The sequence below is a fragment of the Sceloporus undulatus genome, chromosome 3, assembly GCF_019175285.1.
Source record: "Sceloporus undulatus isolate JIND9_A2432 ecotype Alabama chromosome 3, SceUnd_v1.1, whole genome shotgun sequence".
Taxonomy (NCBI): Eukaryota; Metazoa; Chordata; class Lepidosauria; order Squamata; family Phrynosomatidae; genus Sceloporus; species Sceloporus undulatus.
The window spans coordinates 7,869,989-7,890,425 of NC_056524.1; the positions used below are offsets into that span (position 1 = coordinate 7,869,989).

Consider the following 20,437-nt stretch of genomic DNA (forward strand, 5'->3'; position numbering starts at 1 on the left):
TGCCAACCAGCCGATCCCATCATCCCCTGCGTCCTCCTAGACCCCGATCTGCTCCACTCCTTCAGCCTCCCACCAATCTCATCATCCCTGCCTTCTCCTAGACCCCCATCTGCTCCTCTCCTTCACCCTGACACCTAACCCATCATCCCGACTGCTCCTGCATCCCCATCTCGCCCCCTCTCCACCTAACCCATCATCCCGACTGTTCCTGCATCCTGATCCTGGCCCCAGGGACCCCCAGCTACCTAACCCATCATCCCCTGACAGCTCCTGCATCCTGATCCTGGCCCCAGGGACCCCCAGCTACCTAACCCATCACCCCCTGACTGCTCCTGCATCCTGATCCTGGCCCCAGCAACCCCCAGCCACCTATCCCATCATCCCTGTTGACTGCTTCCTGCATCCCTGATCCTGGCCCCAGCAACCCCCAGCCACCTATCCCATCATCCCGTGACTGCTCCTGCATCCTGATCCTGGCCCCAGCAATCCCCAGCCACCTATCCCATCACCCCCTGACTGCTCCTGCATCCTGATCCTGGCCCCAGCAACCCCCAGCCACCTATCCCATCATCCCCTGACTGCTCCTGCATCCTGATCCTGGCCCCAGCAACCCCCAGCCATCTATCCCATCATCCCCTGCCTTCTTCTAGACCCCGATGAAGGATGACAGCTAAGGAGGGGGCAGGGAAGGAGGACAGTGTCCAGAGCCCCACCGAGCATGTGCAAGGGGGCCAATTCGAATCGTTGACCCCTCACAGTATGCTCTGGTGTGGTAATACAATGTGCACTCACTCCCCTTTGCTTGAGTCCGCATCACGTGACTTGCTTGGAATCGAACTGACTTCTCTTCTCGCTCACTTCAGAAGGACAACAGAAAGGCAACCAGGTGTGGAAAAACATGACATTTTAACCTCAATCCGAATTGCTAGAGAGGAGTGACTCTGGATCTGGTGTGGAAAAACATCACGCTTTGCATTGCTAGAACAGGAGTGACTGTGGATCTAAGCTGCAAACCCCCCCCCTCCCCAAAGTGTGATAAGGTCCTTACATATCATTGCAACTCTTCCATTTGTTGTAGCGGAAAAGCACTCCTTCCACGCTTGCCCTGGATGCTGGCCCATACTGCCAAATGGCTAGACTTGAATGCAGTGCTATATTCATACTTCCAGCCTATTCCACTGGCCTTTCCTTCATCATCTTTCCCTTCTCCAGGGATACTGACACGTTCCCAGAGAAATCTATAGACCAGTCAAGTTCACTCACTGTGAGATACTGAAAGGTTGGAAGAGTTTCTGTAAAAGGCAACCAGAGCAGTTCCCTTTCAAGAAGAGGGTATACTGTACTAATTTGGGTTTAGGAGACAAGTGGGACATGATACTGATTTCTAAACTCCTACTTCATCTATCAAATTTGGTATCTCATACTTCATCTATCATCTAAGAAATGTGGGGATGGCCAATAACTTAAATGGTTTTGAAAGGATGGTGACTTTTTTGTGAATGGCATGATCAATGGCTAGTTTATTGCGATGCTTCCCGTTGCATGTCAAACACAAGATGTTTCATGAGAAGTGTAATTTAGGCCGGTGCATTAAAAACCACAGCCTTGTAAATCAAAGGAGACATCTACTGGCAACAAGTGTTGGTGGACAGATCTCTTCATATTTTCTCCTCACGGGTCTGCACTGAAATGCTTACTGTACAGTGGTGCCCCGGGATACGAAATGATCGCGTTACGAAATTTCCGGGGTACGAAAAAGTTAGATTGGAAAAAACTGTTCCGGGTTACGATATTTTTTTCGGGTTACGAAATTTATTTTGGCGTGAAATTCAAACGCAAAGCGCGGCTAGCGGCTTTCCAGCGCTAACGGAAAGCCTTTTCGGGTTGCGAAATTATCGGGTTACGAACGGAGCGGCGGAACGAATTAATTTCGTAACCCGAGGTAGCACTGTATGTTTTAATTTTTCTTTCAAAATCATGGCTAAATCACAATACAGTCAAAGTTTAGAAGAAAAGAACAAAGTAACTCCTGTGGGATGAAAGCACTAATTGGATAAAAAAAAGTTTGTTCCATGATTATTATTAAGAGTGGTAGATCAATTATCTACTTGCAAAATAATTTTTGATATAATTTTTAATTTTTTTATTAATTGCACATATATTTTTTTAACACGACAATGCAAATTACGTATTTTAATTTTCTACTCTAGTCCACTAACCTTCCCTGACGGGGCACCTCAACTGTGGAATTCCTTCCCAAGGGAAGTCAAGCTGGTTCCTTCCCTACCGAAATTCCTATACTAGCTTGCCAAAAGCCCATATTGTTTGGCACAATCTTTGGTCCTTAATAACAATTTCAGGATTGGCTTCAGACAGTGTTTTCATTTGTTCTCAAGGAACGCTTGCTTTCTGAAACATTTTTTAAATGATTTTGATCTGTTTTTAACCAATCTTTAATCAAAAAAATTAAATCCTGGCAGAGTGAGAGTACCAATAATAGTACCAGAAATACACCAAGATTTGTTTTCATCATCTGGTAGTTCCCCTTTTCTGGCCCCAGCTTTGAACTCCATCAAACCAACTAATTCGTAACATGGTTGTTAACGTTCTTTGCTTCCATAGTCATCACGGGTTCAAATATACCACCATTTTCCTGCTCTAATCATTATAAACACAGAGCTCAAGCTATCCTTAGCTTTTAGCTTCAGACATTTCAGAGTAGCCTGTACCAAGAGGACATTTACCAAGATGGAGGAGGCAAGAAACCTAGAAAAATCATGATTTGTGTAGATACTCCCTATGTTAGGTGTGTCTTTTGGCCAATGAGAAAATGGCGGCTGGAATAAAATATCCACCACCTCCGCATGTTATGTTGGCCCCTGGAAATCTGACATATTTATTCATCTGTGACTTGACACAGGCAATACTGCCACTGCTAGTGATTTCATACTTTGTTGTTGCCTTGAAGTCGTTTTCGACTTATGACGACTCTAAGGCGAGCCTATCCTGTGGTTTTCTTGGCAAGTTTCTTCATGGCCATTCTCTGAGGCTGAGAGAGTATGACTTGCCCAAGGTCACCCTGCGGGGTTCAAGGCCTGCTCTCCAGCGTCGAAGTCCAATGCTGAATCCACTACACAAAGTGGCTCTCGATTTCATACTAGCTCAGCAAAAAGAAAACAGTCACAACAATGCTGCAAATCATCAACCTGAGTTTTCTAAATCCTGCATTGCAAGAGAGGTACTCACAGGGATTTTAGAGGGAAAATAAACATCACATGTATTGTAGAGCTATTAAGTGAATGTAATGGTTTGAGTGTTACACTAGGATCTGGGAGTCCTTGGTTCAAGTATCAGTTTGGTCATGGAAACCCATGGGGGAATCTTGGGCAGGTCATACACCCTCAGCCTAAGAGGAAGAAAACGGCAAACCCCTGAGTAACTCTTGCCAAAAACCTCTATGACAAGGTTACCATAAGTCAGAGTCAACCTGAAGGCACATACAGTAATAGTAACCACGAAGTACCACAACAGTATTCTGACCTATGAGACAAATGCTGATTACAATAAATATTTTTAAGTTATAATACAGTCAGCCCGCCCCAATGCAGATGGCCTCACCCCATTCACCCAAAGGGCAAATGGGATCCAGCTGTTTTTGGCATCCACATGGGGGGGACCAAACCCCCCACGGATACAACACACCCACTGTACTACGATGGGTTGGGGGAAAGTTTTTGACTCATTCTTGTAACTGTCAAGAAACAAACTTTGCCATGAAAACCCCATGACAGGTTCACATTAGGGGTGCCCTGAGTCAGAAATAACTTGAAGGTACACATCACCAAATCCTAGAGCTGACCCTAGTCTTGAAAAAGGAACTTCTGTGGTTTTGGTGCTAGGTGTCCTTAAAGTTGATGGGTGGTTATGTAATCTTTCCATGTTATGTGTAGTTTGCTATATTCCTTACTCTGTGCATGTGGTTCTTACACTTACACTAACACACTCAGAGTTTTAATGTATAATGCAACCAGAAAGTCCATTGCTGGTCTGTGACTTCAAGTCATTTCTGATTTATGGCAACCCTAAGGCAAACCTATCACAGGGTTTTCTGGAACTGAGAGTGGGTTTCCATGGGTGAGCGGTGAATCAAACCCTGATCTTCAGTCATAGTCCAATGTTCAAACCACTATACCATCCTGGTTCTCCAGTCCAGTCCTTCAACAAGAAAGGCTGCCCTATCCTCCACTGCACCAGACACACTGGAAGGAAGTGCTGTATAGGTTTCACTCAGGATGTGGGGACTGAATCAGCAAAAACTTACTGTATCTGACTAGAAAACTGGCATCTACAAATGTGTTCTCTGATTTGATGGTGGCTTGTGGGGAAATCCCAAGTACAAATGATGATAATCCATCAGGTTGGCAAGGTCTACTTCCATTTGTTTTGCACTACAGTGGTGCAACTATTATACTTCATTCTGTGGAGACAAGAGGTTATCTCTGATCTGAGTGTTTGGGGAAATATCTCATGTAAAATAAAATCATGTAAAATGTGCAATGATCCATTTATTGGTGGTGGAGGGGGAACAACAGAGTCTGGATTCTGTTCCTGTTAATCTGCTGGTGTTTTGCAGTGTTCTTGGTCGCATGGGGGGAGGAAGGGTCCAAAACCACAAACACTGGTTCTGTCTACCACTAACAATTACTCTGCCTGATCTTGATCATCCCACCCTTTGCCCCAACCACTGAAACGAGCACCAGCTACCACTTGCCATCCCACAAGACCTGGTCACTGCTATGTGAGAAAAACTCATCAAATGTTCCTTTGGCAAAGTTTTACAGCTAAAATTTATTAGGAAGAAAGGGAAGGTTCTGTTCACCTCTCTGAACTGAGAAACTGAACTTTTCTTGACAGGAGAATAATTCATAACTACAAACAAGCAAAGTTATTTATCAGGTCTGTACATAATCTTTCTCCAGGCACTGACAAGCAAGTTAACAAAATCATAATGATAGTAGGCAACAACAAATTAATATAAAAGCATGGAAAATATAAGAACTTAAGAAAGGATGAGCTCAAAACCACAATTACACCATGACTCAAAGTATCATTGTACATGCAACAGAATACAGTATTGCTCTCTCCTTACCGATGTCCCAGGTCTAGCACCAAAAGATTCCTCTTAAGAGGTTACACTGCTATTCAGGCAGGGAAGCAGATGACTCTCATATTCAGTAAAGCTATATACAGTGGCCCTCACCTTACATGGGGGATCCATTTTTGCGCGTAAGGCAAAAACACGTATGCCGCAGGCACGCACACCATTCATTTTATTACAGCGTGGCTTCAGCGTAAGCATGGCACAGGCACACTGTATGTTAAGTTTCAGAAAGTTAACATGTCTTTCTGAATTGTGGCTCTACCATCCTTAAAAACGCTTCCTATCATGGAGCAGAGTGAAACAATCTGCTTCAGGTAATATCATGCAGGGGACAGATAAAGGCTGTATCTGCACTGCCACTAACTGCCATGACTCAATGCTATGAGATTCTGGGAGATATATATATGATATTTAGCCTTCTCTGTCAGAGAGCGCTGGTGCCAGACTACAGATCCCGGAATCCCACAAGATGGAGCCATGGTTTTGTCCACAGGCAGCAAAACATCTTCAGCTAGCATTGAATGAAAAGTGCAATTCCCCAACTCAGAACGGAAATAGATCTCCTTCTAGCAGTGCAAGTGACAATTTTGTTTTAACCTATGTCTCAAACAAATTTCAAAACAGAAAGATCTACACTACAATTAAACATAAAACCAATGCCATCACCAAGATATAACGGTACAACATCAAGAATTCAGTTTAATTGTCTACATCATGGACATCAAAAAGATTTCTAGGGCATTCTTTTATTAGTAGTGGAAAATAACATTAAATTTATTTAGCACGGTTGTCACAATTTATTGGCTGACATTCAAGTCTTCACGCAATAGCAAACAAATACACAAACATTAAAAAAGCAGTAGTGGGAACAAATATATTTTGCATCTCCTCGAGAAGGTTGAAAGAGAAGTGCAATTGCAGTTCTCAGGGCAAACCCAAGGAACAGCCTTTAGGAAACTAATGGAAAGGCCTTCCTCTTCACGATCAGAGTCCGAGCTTTGGATGGAGCGTGAATTTTGAACAAAGAAATTGCAGCCGACACAGGGAAAGTGTGGAAGTAAAGGTGCACTCTGAAAATTATGGTGTGATTATGACAATTGTTCTTTAATACTTTTTTCCACTTGAAGTTCTATGAAAATAAAATAATGATGCAAAGGAAAATAAAATAATGATGCAGAGAGTCACAATCACTAGGCGCACCAGGAATGGAGAGGTACGACTCCCCTCTCTCCGCTGTAGTCCACCAGGACACCCCCAAAGTACCCAGACTCTTAAAAAGAAACATTGGGAGGGAGGGAAAATACTCTCATATCATCACAAACTTCAAAAGTACAAACTGTAAAACATGATAGTCTTGTGAGACCAGAAGTAACATTACGTCACATCCAGGTCTTTAAAAACACCCCAATGGGGAGACCAGAGGCAAAAATTACACTCCCCCACACACTTGAAATACAGTTGTCCTTGTTCTACACTGTCTGAATACACATTTAATAGATGGCTCGAGATTATAGGTCTCCTTAACTTAGGGTGATGGAAATGTCATGACGTATACATTTCAAGTAAGTTGACCTTGTCAGGACGCCCGGGCGGCACAGTGGTTAGATGCCACTACTGCAGCCACTCACTCACAACTATAAGGTTGTGAGCTTGATTCCAGCCATGGGCTCCAGGGTTGACTCAACCTGGCATCCTTCCGAGGTCATTAAAATTAGTACCCAGCTTGTTGGAGGCAACTAGCTTAAATGTTGTAAACCACTTAGAAACTGCTTAGTTCAGTATGAAGTGGTGCAGCAATGTAGCTGCTATTGCTATTGTCACAGCTCAAATGCTCTGTGCAGCAAGGGAGAGAGATCATCAGGCTTCACAGGTTTAATATCAATTAATTTAAAAAATGAACATAAACTATAAGGGTACTTTTCATGGAACAGAAAATATTCAATAATGTTAGGTACAGTGGGCCCTTCCCTTACATGGAGAATCATTTCCTGACACCCCCTCCCCTCGCATAAGGCAAAACCCGTGTATGTTCAAGCCCCATTGAAAACAATGGGGCTCATACATGCAGTGTGACATGTCACAGGCACACTCACCGTTCTTTTTAATACAGCACAGCTTCAGCATAAGCTGAAATCTGCATATGGCATGGGCGCAATGTATTTACATTATTTAGAAAACCGAAACACACAAACCTAGGTCAAACACTGTGCAACTGCTAGCATTCTTCCCAGCTCTCTCTGCAGTGCTAAAAACCCGGCACTGGAAAATTTCCAGCCCTGTGTGGCAGGTTTTTAAGGCACAAAGGGGGCTGTAGGAGAAAGTAGGATCAGCCCCTTCCTGTCTCCCCCAGCAGAAGTATCCTGTTGGATCCTACCTATAATTAAATAGTAGAGTTATAAAATTGCTATAGTATAAAATATGCAATTGAGAGAAGGTTTTTTCTTGTCTGAGTTTCTTTCGAAATAACTTTATTTTCATTATAAATTATTTATATATCAGTGTAACACAGCACATTATGAAAGAATGCCCTCCCATTAAAGCAGGTTTTAGAAAGCGAACCAATCCTGTTTTGATGGTGAAATATAAAGCATATTCAAACAGAACATGGCTTCACCATTCAAGACAAAATCATTATAGGCAATTGGAAAACCCAAATTGTTCTATTTCCAGAGATTCTTAAAGGCGTACAACTATTTAGGATACTTATTAGTTTAGGCCCATACAATGGCTTTAGTACAAGAGCTCTTTGCTACCCTTTTGATTAAATTCCAAACACCCCTTTGCAGCCATTTCCTACATCTTGGTGGAAACATCTAAGGCTTGTCCAAGAGCAGTAATATAAAACCAGTGCGCAGAAGTAGTCTGCATGTCAGACAAAGGGCCTGATTTAAACATCAACTCAGCCATGAAGCTGTTGCGCAGGTAAAGTATGCAAGAATCACACATGTCACCTTAAGCTCATGGGAGAGAGTAAGGGTTTTTTGTTGGTTTGTTTTAAACAGATTTAAAGCGATTTGAGTTCTCAACACCTAGCTTAGCCAGTTCTAAAACTTCAAATACTATTAGTACAAAACTCTTAGATTTCTCTCCCTTCATTTGTCAAAGGAGCACATCAGGAATCACTGCAAGCAATAAAAGAAACTATTCAGGAGAAGAGAACCACTTTGTCCCTTGATGGGAACCTGATTTTGTATAGGCACATCTCCATTTAAAAGGCCCCTGACAATGAAGCTCCTTTTGACAACGAAGCTCCACCTGTACCCTACTCTTCATCTTCATCTTTTGTCTAGCTCAGTGGTTCCCAACCTTTTATGTGCCCCACACCCCCAGGAAATGTTTGATCAATGTTCACATCCCCTACAAAAGTTGTCACATTTGAAGATGCAGAAGTCTTTTTAATTTTTAAACCACAAATTGAACCACATGCAATGCTGCAAGGGAAGAAATTTAACTTTTAAAAAATGAGCTTTTAATTCAGTGCATAAACTGCAAATCTAAGCTGAGCAATTAAATTCTAATTTATTCAGAAAAAAACTGAGCGATGGCTCATGACTCATCATTCCAGGACACAAGCCGCTCTTTGTCGTTCCCCGATATTCTCTCTTGCAACCCCTGGGAAACCCCTGGTTTAGCTGGAAGTTGTGCAGGGTGACACTGGACTTTATCACACAGGAGGAAAGTGCCCTCCTCCTGTCATTAAATTGTGGTACTCACAAGATCAGGGGGAAGATTATTACACTCCCGCACACTTATCCCATTCTTGTCCCATCTGTAAACAGTAACGGAAGCATCATTTGGTATTAACGGAAACTCCCATTTTCTGTAGGAATCTTAAGTACTGCAGTGTGACTCTATGGTCAACCTCTGGCAGAGCTGCACTGGAGGACCTAGACGTTCTCAAGGGAACATATAAATGAAACCTGTAAATAATCAAATCTGCAAAAGTCAAACCCACAAAGGTAGGGGGCCAACTATACTGAAGAAAGTCAAGGAAGAAATTGCAAAGGCAGATTTACAGTTGATGAACACATAGAAATAAAGATATTTTTTTTATACCTTGGCTCAATCATTAATCAAAATGGAGACTGCCATCAAGAAATCAAAAGGCTAGCATTTGGGAAATAACGCTATGCAGGCACTAGACAAGATCCTGAAGTAATTTAGCAAGTTATTATCATTGAATAATAATAATAATAATAATAATAATAATAATAATAATAATAATAATAATAATAATTTTATTTTTATACCGCTCTTCCAGAAGATGAAAGCAATGTACACAAAATTTAAAACCAGTTATAAACACATCATGAAATAGATAAAACCAATAACACAATATGCAATATACAAATCTAAAACAATCATTCGAAAGGGTGAGGCAGAAGGTTGATGGAATCAAAATACACAACTTCATTTTCCAGAGGGGAAGGCTTGATAGAAGAGGAAAGTTTTTAGCCTCTTTTTGAATGTTTCTAGGGGGGTGAACAGGCCAAGTTCCTCAGGAAGACTGTTCCAGATTTGTGGGGCCACTACTGAGAAGGCCATCTGGGATGTAGTAACATATTTAGAAGGTGGGATTTCCAGCAAGTTCTTCCCAGTTGTTCTGAGTGTGTGAGGCGGATTATATGGGGAGATGCGGTCCCTCAAGTAACTCAGGCCCAAGCCATGTAGGGCTTTATAGGTAATAACCAACACCTTGTATTGTGCTCGGAAGCGAATAGGCAGCCAGTGCAGATTTTTCAGAATAGGTGTTATATGGTCAAACCTGGACGCCAATCTGGTCGCCATATTTTGTACTAACTGAAGCTTCCGGGCTTGGTACAAGGGTTGCCCCATGTAGAGCACATTACAGAAATCTAAGCGAGAGGTTACCAGAGCATGTACCACAGTTTCAAGGTCCCTTTGGCCCAGGTAGGGTCGCAGTTGGCGTATCAATCAAAGTTGATAGCAAGCACTTCTGACCGTCACATCTAATTGAGATGTCAAATACAGGGACAAATCCAGAAGTACTCCTAGACTGCGAACTTCATCCGTCAGGGGAAGTGTGACCCCATTCAGGACAGGTGGATAAACTTCCTTCCCCGGGCCTGGGGAATCTATCACCAGTACAGTCGGCCCTCCCCATACGCGCATTTGCCATACGCGGATTTGAGCATCCGCGGATGGCAAATGGGGAACCAATGAGCGCACGTGCAGCGCGCCGCATTGGGGACAATTTCCTTCTCCGTCCTCCCCTCGCCTTCCTCCCTTCCCCCTCCCTTCCCTTCCCTTAATTACCTTAATTCGCTCGGAAGGCGGCTTGGCCTCCGCCGCCACTTGCGTGCAGGGAAGCCGGGTGGCGGCGGAGGCAAGAGCTTCGGGCCTCCCTGAGCCGCCGTGGCAAGGGGGCGCGATGGCGGGCTGGGGAGGGGCCTCTTGGCCCCCAACAGCACCGCCAACCGGCCTTTGCCACAGGCGGCGGGAGGAGGAGGGGGCCGCGCCGGAGGCCTTTTAAGGACTCCCGCGCGTGGCATCGGCCTTCCTCCAGGCCTCCGCGGAAGGGGCGGGTGTCAGTGCTGGGGACCATCTTTGGACTCCAGCACTGACACCTGACACGTCCGGGCAACTGAGGAGGCAGTGTCGGTGCTGGAGAGGCTTCAAAGGCCTCCGGCGTGCTTGGCCGCCCGCCTCCTCTTTCCCCTTCCGCACCCAAAAAAAGGCGCGGAGGTGGAGAAGAGGAAGCGCGGAAGGGCAGCAGCGCCGGAGGCCTTAAGACTCCGTGCCAGCAATCCGCTTCGCGCCATGGAAGGCCAGATACCGGTGCTGGGGGGGCCAAGAGGACCAGCAACGACACCCAGCCCGCTTCCGTGGAGGCTGGAGAGGGCCGGGTGTCGTGGCGGGAGGCTCGAGGCCTCGGCGCTGCTCCCTCAGCGTCTCCATTTTCTTCCCACCCGCGCGACTTTTTTGGTTTTTTTTGGCGGGGGAGGTGAGGAAGAGAAGGCGCGGAGGCAGCAGCAGCAGAGGGCTGGCGAACGCTCAACATGCAACCAAAAAAAGACCACGGCCTCCTCCAGCCTCGGCGAGTCGCGGAACCAGGAAGGAGCAAGGTATCGTGCTGGGGGCCTCATTGCTCCCAACAACACACCCCGCCCCTTCTGCGCAGCGGCGAGCGGCCTGGAGGAGGCAGGAAGTAAGGGGAAGGGAAGGGGAGGGAAGGAGGAGAAGGGAGGGAGGAGGGAGGGGTGGGGAAGGGACGAAATATGCTTTGAGCAACGCGGATTTTGTTATAAAAGTAAAATAGCGAGGGGGGGGGTCCGGGAACTGATACCCCACGGTATAAAGAGGATCACTGTACTTTTCTGTTTTTCTTGATTCAAAACGGGTTTTTTTTCCGCTCATCCAGCCCATTACCGGCAGATACCGAGCAGTGAAGGCATGCAGAGGAGAGACCCGCAATCCTTATCACTGCAGTCAGTTGGAGACCAGAGGAGCAATATTTGGGTGTCATCGGCGTACTGAGATAGACACCATGCCCCGGTTATCCGGATGATCTCTCCGCGGTTTTCAGGAAATGTGAAAAACAAAGGTGGGGAAAAAAAGCTCCCGAGGACAACCAGAAGTGGTCAGTTCCATCTTAGGGAGCAATGTTCCCCCACGGCATTCAATCTGGAATCTGCCGAAGAGGTAGGACCGGAACCACTGGAGGCGGAGTGCCACCTAAGGCCCAACTCCCTCAGTAGGGGCGTTTCAGAAGGAACTGTTGGTCAATGGTATCGAGAAAGCTGCTGAGATTTCCAAGAGCACCAAACAAGGTCACACTCCCCCTTTGGATGCCCAGACAGAGATCATCGACTAAAGCGACCATGGCAGTCTCAACTCCATAACTCGCTCTGAAGCCAGTTTGAAATGGGTCCAGATAATCAGTTTCATCCAAGACAGCTTGGAGTTGGAAGGCAACCGCTCTCTCGATCACCTTACCTAAAAATGGCAATAGTGAAACCGGCCTATAGTTGTTTCTTATAATAAAGTAAGGATTGTCCCTGCCATCATACTTCCAATTTCTCTGTATGGTTGTGAAAGGAGGACAGTGAAGAAAGCTAAAAAGAAGAAAATAAACTCATTTAAAATGTAGTGTTGCAGAAATGTTCTATAGATTCCATGGACTAATAAAAAGACAAAATGAATGGGTCCTAGAGCAAATCAATCCTAAACTCTCCTTAGAAGCCAAGACAACTAAACTGAGATTACTTCAGATATACCATGAGAAGCCATGACTCACTAGAAAAGACAACAATGTAAGGACTATGGAGAACAGGGTTTGAATCCCTGCTCAGCCATGGAAACCCTCTGGGTGCAGAGAAGGCAACAGCAAAGAAGGGGAAAAAAAAGAACAAATGTTGCCAACAGAACCTCATGACAGTTTCACTTTAGCGTCATCTTTAGTCAGAAATGACTTGATGACACAAAACAAGGTAGAAAGCAGTAGAAAAAGGAGAAAACTGCATTAGAGATGGATGGAGTCAATTGAAGATCTGTAGGATATAAGTAGGGCTGATGATGATAGGGTGGCTTGGAGGTCTCTCATTCATATGGTCACCAGAAGTCAAGTTGACAGCAGTTATCAACAACAAACATAGAGGAGTCCTTGGTGTGCTGAGGGAAAGTATTTATGCTTATTTGGACAGAGACAGTGAGTAGCCCAAGAATTTGTTGTTGCCAGTTTTGAAAAATGACTCAAAGCAATATGAAATAATTACAATATGTTTACCTCAAAAAAATGTAAATGCAGGCAGAAAGGGAAGAGACAACTGGTTGACTGACAAAAGAAAAGTTCATGTAAATAACAAAGATGATACAACAGTTCATATAGAATTGCCCTTTGAAATAAAAACATCATCAAGTAGTCAGAAATCTAGAGAATAGATAGAATGGAAATTACAGATACACAGCCCAACAGTTAATCCCACTTTGTCTACCCTTGTTTAGCACCTATGTTGAAATCACATCTAATCAAATTGAAATAAACTGATACATATACATTCCCCTAACTTTATGCAAAAAATTAGCTTACAAATTGTGAACCGCTTAGGGAGTGCTTAAGTGCACTGATAAGCGGTAGAGAAATGTACTGCTATTGCTAATGGAGAACCTAAAAGCAGTGAAATGCTATTTACAAAATTATTGGAAATTGCAGTTATATGCCAGACAACTTATTCAAGCAATTAAAGAACTATTTCAGGATTTGAATTATTTTGATTATCCGTTTTAAAAACCCTGTCATCAAAGAAACTGGCCACTGAGAAATTTCATTCTCATGGAATGTGCCAAGAAAATCCCAGCCAACAAAAGGAAGTTCCCATAATTTAGGGGGAGAAACAGACTGTTAATTTTTGGTGCAGGAGATGTTGTGGGGAAATGTGCCCATCTTTAATAAATCCAATGATCAAGGCTGTTGTTTTTAAAAAGAAAACAGGTTTTTACTCAAAAGAAATAGTAGTGATCAGCTCAAGAAGAACGTTTAAAGACAGTATTTCCTTGATTCTTCAGAACGTCTCCCAAAATAAAAAAGTAATGTACCTTCTTAACTTATTTTAAACTCCTCCAACAACTTCACTTTAAAGAAGAAAAGTTTCTTCAAGTTTGGCTGAAGTACCAATCTAAAGGGGGGCTTAACAGCAGATTCTGAGATCTGCTGAGATCTACAGACAACACTGACATGGGATTCCCCAAAATCAGGAGGCTTACATGGGGCTGGGCATTGCAGTATCTCAAAACAGTCAAAGCTATTCTAAGTGGTGGCCTATGGACCAGGACATGAGCTACTGAATGCCACTCCGTGGAGACTTTCCAGGAAAAAAAGATAAGTTGTAGTCAATGGGCACAAAAATGTCATGCTGGGGAAAACAACCTTGCCAGTGTCCATATTGGATAGTTTTAGAAGCACTGCCTTGAAGGATGTCATCTCTGTTCATCAACTGTGATTCCATATATGCAAGTACAGCAACAGATAATGCTCCTCTCTTGGCTACCTCAAAATGAATCATTCATATGCATTAGGAAATTAGTTAAGTGGAAGAGCTATAATCCCCCCCCCCCCCACATACACACACACAACATTCATGGAACTACATAAATCCAAAAGTGGTATACAAACCAAAGAGAAAGCAAGTCCTTACATGGTCTGCTTTATTTTACTCAGATTTCTTTGCTCTATGTGATTAAAATTTACTCTGAATCTCTTAACAGTTAGGGTACAAATAACTCATTTTGTGGACCACTGAAGACCCTCACTTAAGCAGCACCTAATTGGCTCAAACCAGGAGCACCTAGTCCAGCTTTCTTTGCAAGATCCCCAGCATCCCAAAGGTACTAGTGGTCCAACCAGAAACTGGACAGTAGTACCCTTCCGCCCCCAAGCATTCTTCAACAGCCCTTCTTTAATTCTATAGTGAAGGGATACAAACCAAAGAATATACCAAGGGGAAGGGTGCTATTTCTAAAATCTGCAAATTGTAGTGGAGGGGGGGGGGGGGGGGGGGGGGGGGAGAAGGATCTAAGGCAGTGGTTTCCAACCTGTGGGTCAGGACCCCTTTCACAGGGGTCGCCTAATACCATCAGAAAACACATATTTGCATGTAGCTATGAAAATAATTTTATGGTTGGGGGTTACACAACATGAGGAACTGTATTAAAGGGTCGCAGCATTAGGAAGGTTGAGAACCACTGTTCTAAGGCCTCCTCACCTTTTCTACGAAACAGATAAAAAACAGGGAAAAAATGAAAAGCATACCTTCATTGGGAGGAAAAATAGACACCATTCAAGAACCACTGTAGAGACTCAAATAAGAAAGTGTGCAACCAGTGTATATATTCAGGCTCGAACATGTAAGAAAGGCATTGGAGGGAGGCTGGAATCAATAGGAAGAAACCATTCAACACAAAGCAACTGAGAGAGGAATAACCCAACAGAAGAAGGTGGGAAAGACACCCAAAACGTGCTTCGCAGAAGACTGGGTATGTGAGATGAGACACAGCTCTAGAAAGTGACGCCCTTTCACATTGTATAATTAAAATGCTATGATTCTACTTTAACTGTCATGGCAACATCCTGTGAAATCCTAGGATCTGAAGTCTGATGAGGCCCCAGAGCTCTCTGGATCCCAATTCTAAATATCTTTCCCTTAAGAGAACGTTTGGCCTAAAAATCCTAGACATCAGAACCTGTCTGAGGAAGGATCTGGCAAAACCACCTCTGAGTATTCCTTGCCTAAGAAAACCCATCAAATTCATGGGGTCTCCATAATTCAACAGACAACTTGAAGGCAGGCACACACAGAAAGTGAAAGTCCCAGGATTCCACAGGATGTTGCCATGGCAGTTAAAGTGGAATCAGAGCACTATAACTGAGTAATATAAAAGGACTACTGGTAACACTCAAGAATCTTTCTCAGCTTCCCTTAACAGTTTCCATGCTGGCCACATCTTCCATTTATTTCATTAATTATTGCCACACTTTCTTCCTGATATGGGATCCAAAATGGCTTACAACTAGGTTAAAACAAGAACATGAAGATACAAAAAATAAAACAAATAAACTAACATATTAAATCATCATATTAAAACTACCATATTAAAAGTATCTAAGAACGGAAGGAAGACTTATCAAGGAGCAATTAACACAAAAGAATACTTTATTGTTAAAGGAAATTTTATTGTACTTTTTAAATTATACATGAAAATAAAGATTATATTAAAAAATAATAAAACATCAAGGAGCTTAAAAGTTATAAAAATATTTAAAAACATATCAATAAAATACAACATGCACACACACATTAAAAGACTCACTGACCCGGGACAGACCACCCCAAAAAGGCGGCCTGCTGGCAGCCTATTTTCCTCCGAAGGGAAGCCGCAGCCGCCAAACCACACGGCTCCCCTACGGAAGAAAAAGAACCTTTTTGAGCTGCAGGGGCGGCGTAACAAGTGCACCACTGATGCACCCGTTATGTAAGCGCCACGCAGCAACGTGCAGATGGCATGTGGCACTTACATAACAATGGCAGTGTGCATGTACACAGGGCACCACCATTGTGACACCGTCCGTATGTAGTAGGGTTAGGGACTGTGCGGTTGCCGCACGGTCCCTAACCTTAAAATCGGCGCCGGTACGCCGCATGTTGGTGATCTGTACTGTGCCTTAGTCTCCTGTCTAAATACTAAAGTCTCTGCCTGACAAAGGAAGGAGAGCAGAACAGCTTGGCTCGGGTGAGGCATGATGGGAATGGTAGTTCATCAGAACCTGGAGGGCTGTAGGTTCCCCACCCCTGCCACAGAAGGAAGTTCCACAACCTAGGACAGTGGTGGCTAATCTATGGCATGGGTGCCCTCCCTGGCACGCGAAGCCCTTTCTGAGAGCACGCAGAGAGACAGGAGGGCGGGGAAGAGGAGGAACAAGTGTGCGCCCGTTCCTCCTCTTCCCCCACCCTCAGGTCTTCAGTTGTCTCTGAGGAAGTCCTGCCCCGGAAAGCAGAGGTCCCACCCCCGGGTGCCCCCCCCCCCCCCGCAGGAATGCCTTTGAGTTTGGGCACTCAGACGCTAAAAGGTTTGCCATCCCTGGGCTAGGAGCTGCCACCAAGGCAGCCCTCACCAGATGAGCCTGTGACAATGATGGGACAAACACCTGGGGATCTTAAGACTCGGGGAGACTCATATGGGAAGATACAGTTTACAAAGGAATCTTGTAGCACCTTTGAGATTAACTGAGTAAAAGATGTTGTAGCATAAACTTTCCTAGACTTGGTCTATGCCCTCATATGCAGTCTGAGATAGAGAGATGCAGTCTTTCAGAGATGTTTTATAGACCGCGGGGCATGGGAGAAAGGGCCACTCACCAGATTATACAGCGTCAGGGTAGGGTGAAATCTGCAAAGTTCCCAACAAAATTTAGATAAAGGGGTTTAGGATTCTTTAGGGCAGGGGCAGGCAACCTGCGGCCCGGCAAGGCCTTGGGACCGGCCCCAGCCTGGTCCTGCCGCCGATTGCCGCTGGAGCCTTTGGCCTCTCGCGTGAGGGCATGGGGCCTTTGGCCTATCAGGAGGAGGTAGGCAAAGGGGGGCAAGCGTCGGGCAGGGGGGCAATTGTCTATAGAAGCCTCTGAAATATGCATTTATATTAACATTTTTTTAAAAATCAGCAATTTTTTTGCCTGTCCTCGATTTTTTAAAAAAGTGTCCTCCATTGGAAAATTTTGGCCTACATTTGTCCCGGTTTATTTATTTAATTGTTATTTTAAAAAATTCTTTCATTATTTATTTTTTGGCTTCGGCCCCCCAGTTGTCTGAGGGTAAGAAACCCAGCCCCTGGCTCAAAAAGATTGCCTACCCCTGCCTTAGGGAAATCAGCCCTTCTTTCCAAGTGGAAACAACAGCCCAACTAGAGGCAAGTGATTGAGATGCACGCCTCTTTCGCTCCTTTGCCATCTGAATTTAGCCGCAATCTTCTGGGGCAGAGACCTTTCTGCCTTTTTGTAAGGGAAGGGAGGGCAGGGAAGCTCTCATTGATCTGAAGAGCACCACAGACAACCCAAGTGCTCTCCAAACCAACAACAAATCCCCTCTCTTTTTCTCTATACACACACACAGAGGTGAGCAACAAGGCCTACACCTTCCTGATCTGGGTGGGTGGGGAGGTATGGGGAGGAGGAGGAGGCAAAGGCAGGGGGACAAAGCAAAGGAGGAGGTGGGGCCATCACAAAAACTGGATGAGGAAGAAAAGTAACAGGTGATGCCTCTCCCACTTCCCTCTTTGCTCTTTATTTGGGGGAGGAGGAAGAGAAGGGCCCCCCATGTCTGCTATTTATTATTATTATTATTACTGTAATAATAATCTGGAGGATGAAAAGAAGAGAAAGAGGCAGGGCCCCACGAAAACTGGACGGGGAAGAAAAGTAACCTGTCTCCTCACCTTCACAAAGAAATGTGCTCTCTTTTTGAAGGAGAAAGAGAGGAGCCCCTGCATTGAACATGCTGCCTCTGCTGCTACTGCTATTGCTGTTGTCTCTCTGTGGGGGGGGGGGAGTTAGGGAGGGGACGAATCCCCCCAAAAACAGGAGGAGGAAGAAGAAAAAATCAAATGAAAGCTTTATTTTTACCTGGCCTCTCTGTCCAAAAGACACTTCTGTACCTCAGTGTTTTAGCTGAACCTTTTAAACTGTTGCAAGCCTTCTGAAATCCCATTGGGGAGAAAGGTGGGATATATGTTCAACCAACAGATATATATGAATAAAATGTAAAGAGTTACACATCCACCTCCTTTCCTCTTGATAAAGAAATCAGCTCTTTTTCTGATGAGGAAAAGAGGGGACCCCCCCCCAAATGTGTGTGCTGATATCCCCGCCATCATCACTATCACCATCACCATTATTTGTGGGGTGGAAAGGAAAAAAGGAAGGTGGGTCCCCCACAAAACCTGTAAGAGGAAGAAAAGTAACCAGTCTCCCCTCCCTCCTCACTCCCCTTTCACAAAGAAGCCTACTCTCTTTTCAGATGAGGAAGAGAGGGAGCCCCTCCATGCAGTGTGCAGCTGTTATTGTTGTTGTTGCTCTCCTTAATGCGGAGGGGAGGAGGAAAGGAAAGCCCCCCCCCATGAAAACTGGATGAGGAAGAAAAGTAAACACCTTCCCTCCTCCTCCTCTTCATCAAGAAATCGCTCTTTTTTCAAAGCAGGAGGAGGAAAAGAGGGGAGCCCCCCCATTGAGCATGTGGCTGTTGTTGTTGTTGTTGTTCATCTTGAAGGCAAAGAAAGAGGTAAGAGATGATGATGATGATCATCATCATCATCATCAGTCAGGGGAAGAAGAACAGAAAGAGGTGGAGGTCCCACAAAGACTGGATGAAGAAGAAAAGTAACTCATCCCACTCCCCCCATTCCCCTCGTCATAAGGAAACTTGCTCTTTATTTCGGGGGGGGGGGAAGAGGGAGATTCTCCACGGCATGTGCTGCTATTATTGTTATTAATTTATATCTGTATAAAGATAAAGATATATGAACATCTTTTTATTTGTGGCAAGAAGGGGAAGGAGATTCCTTGCTGGGTTTGCTGCTGTTATCAATGACTGTTGCTCTCGTTGCTGTTTTGTTCTTGTTAATAATTATTGCTGTTATTGCTATTAACCTATTTATTTATTTGAAGAGGAGAAGAAAATCTAGGAGGAATGAAAAGTCCCAGCCCCAGGAAAAGCAGAGGAGGAAGAAGAGAAACACATGCCCCCATTCCCCTCTTCATAAAGAAATCCCCTTTTTATTGGGGAGCGGAAGAGAGAGCCCCCCATTGAGCATGCCATCATCATCATCATCATCATCATCATCATCCTGGGAGGAAAACTAGATGAGGAAGAAAAAGACCACATCTCCCCCATTCCCCTCTTCATAAAGAAATCCCCTTTTTATTTGGAAAAGGAAGAGATGAGAGCCCCCCCAAACAGCATGTCCCACCATCAACATAATCTTGAGGTGAAGAAAAGACCCCCCCAGGAGAACTAGATGAGGAAGAAAAGCAACACATCCCCCCAAACTCCCCTCTCCCTAACAAATCCCCTTTTTATTTGGGGGAGGAGGAAGAGAGGAGAGCCCCTTATAAGAGAGAGAGAGAGAGAGAGAGAGAGAGATAAATAGATAGATAGATAGATAGATAGCTATGCATATGATGAGGAAGGGGCCTCCAACTGGGGTCCGAGCGGGGCCTGGCCTCCCTCCCTCCCAGGCGAAGGGGGAGGGACCGTCGGGCCAGGAAGGCCTCTCCAGCGGGGCTCCTTCGAGGCCAGGGCCCGGGCCTCTCGGCTGAGGAGGAAGGAAGAGGCCCAGGCGAGGCTTACCCTGCTGCTGCTGCTGCTCCTGAGGCGCCTGCAAGACCCGCTCCAGCTCCGGGAAAGGCAGCTCCGGGAGGTCGAGGAGGGCTCCGTACCTCTCCAGGAAGGAGCAGACCACGGCGAAGTTGGGACAAGAGCCCGGGAATGAAGGGCTCCCCGACGGAGGAGCTGCAGGAGCTGCAGGCGGCGGCGGCGGCGGCGGCGACGGAGGAGGAGGAGGAGGCACCGCCGCCGCCGATGCAACCTCCGCCGCTGCTGCTGCTGCCGCAGCCGCCATCTTGGATCCTGAGAGGATGGATGGATGGATAGAGAAGGAGGAGGAGCAGGGATGCAACGACGTGGAGCGCCGCAAGTGGCGCTGTGGCGCACAGCGGCGCACTATCCCGTCATGCAACGCGAAGAGGAGGCGAGATGCTCCCTCAGAGAA

The 20,437-nt window shown here is 45.2% G+C and overlaps 1 protein-coding gene across 1 annotated transcript in view; it reads right to left on the reverse strand.

Annotated features, from left to right (window-relative positions):
* RSF1 (remodeling and spacing factor 1) overlaps nt 1–20,309 on the reverse strand; it is a 73,216-nt gene extending 52,907 nt beyond the window's left edge. The window contains 1 exon segment of the mRNA XM_042456069.1: nt 20,017–20,309. Coding sequence (XP_042312003.1) covers nt 20,017–20,287 — 271 coding nt within the window. The 5' untranslated portion in view covers nt 20,288–20,309.
* Between the last annotated feature and the right edge of the window lie 128 nt (nt 20,310–20,437).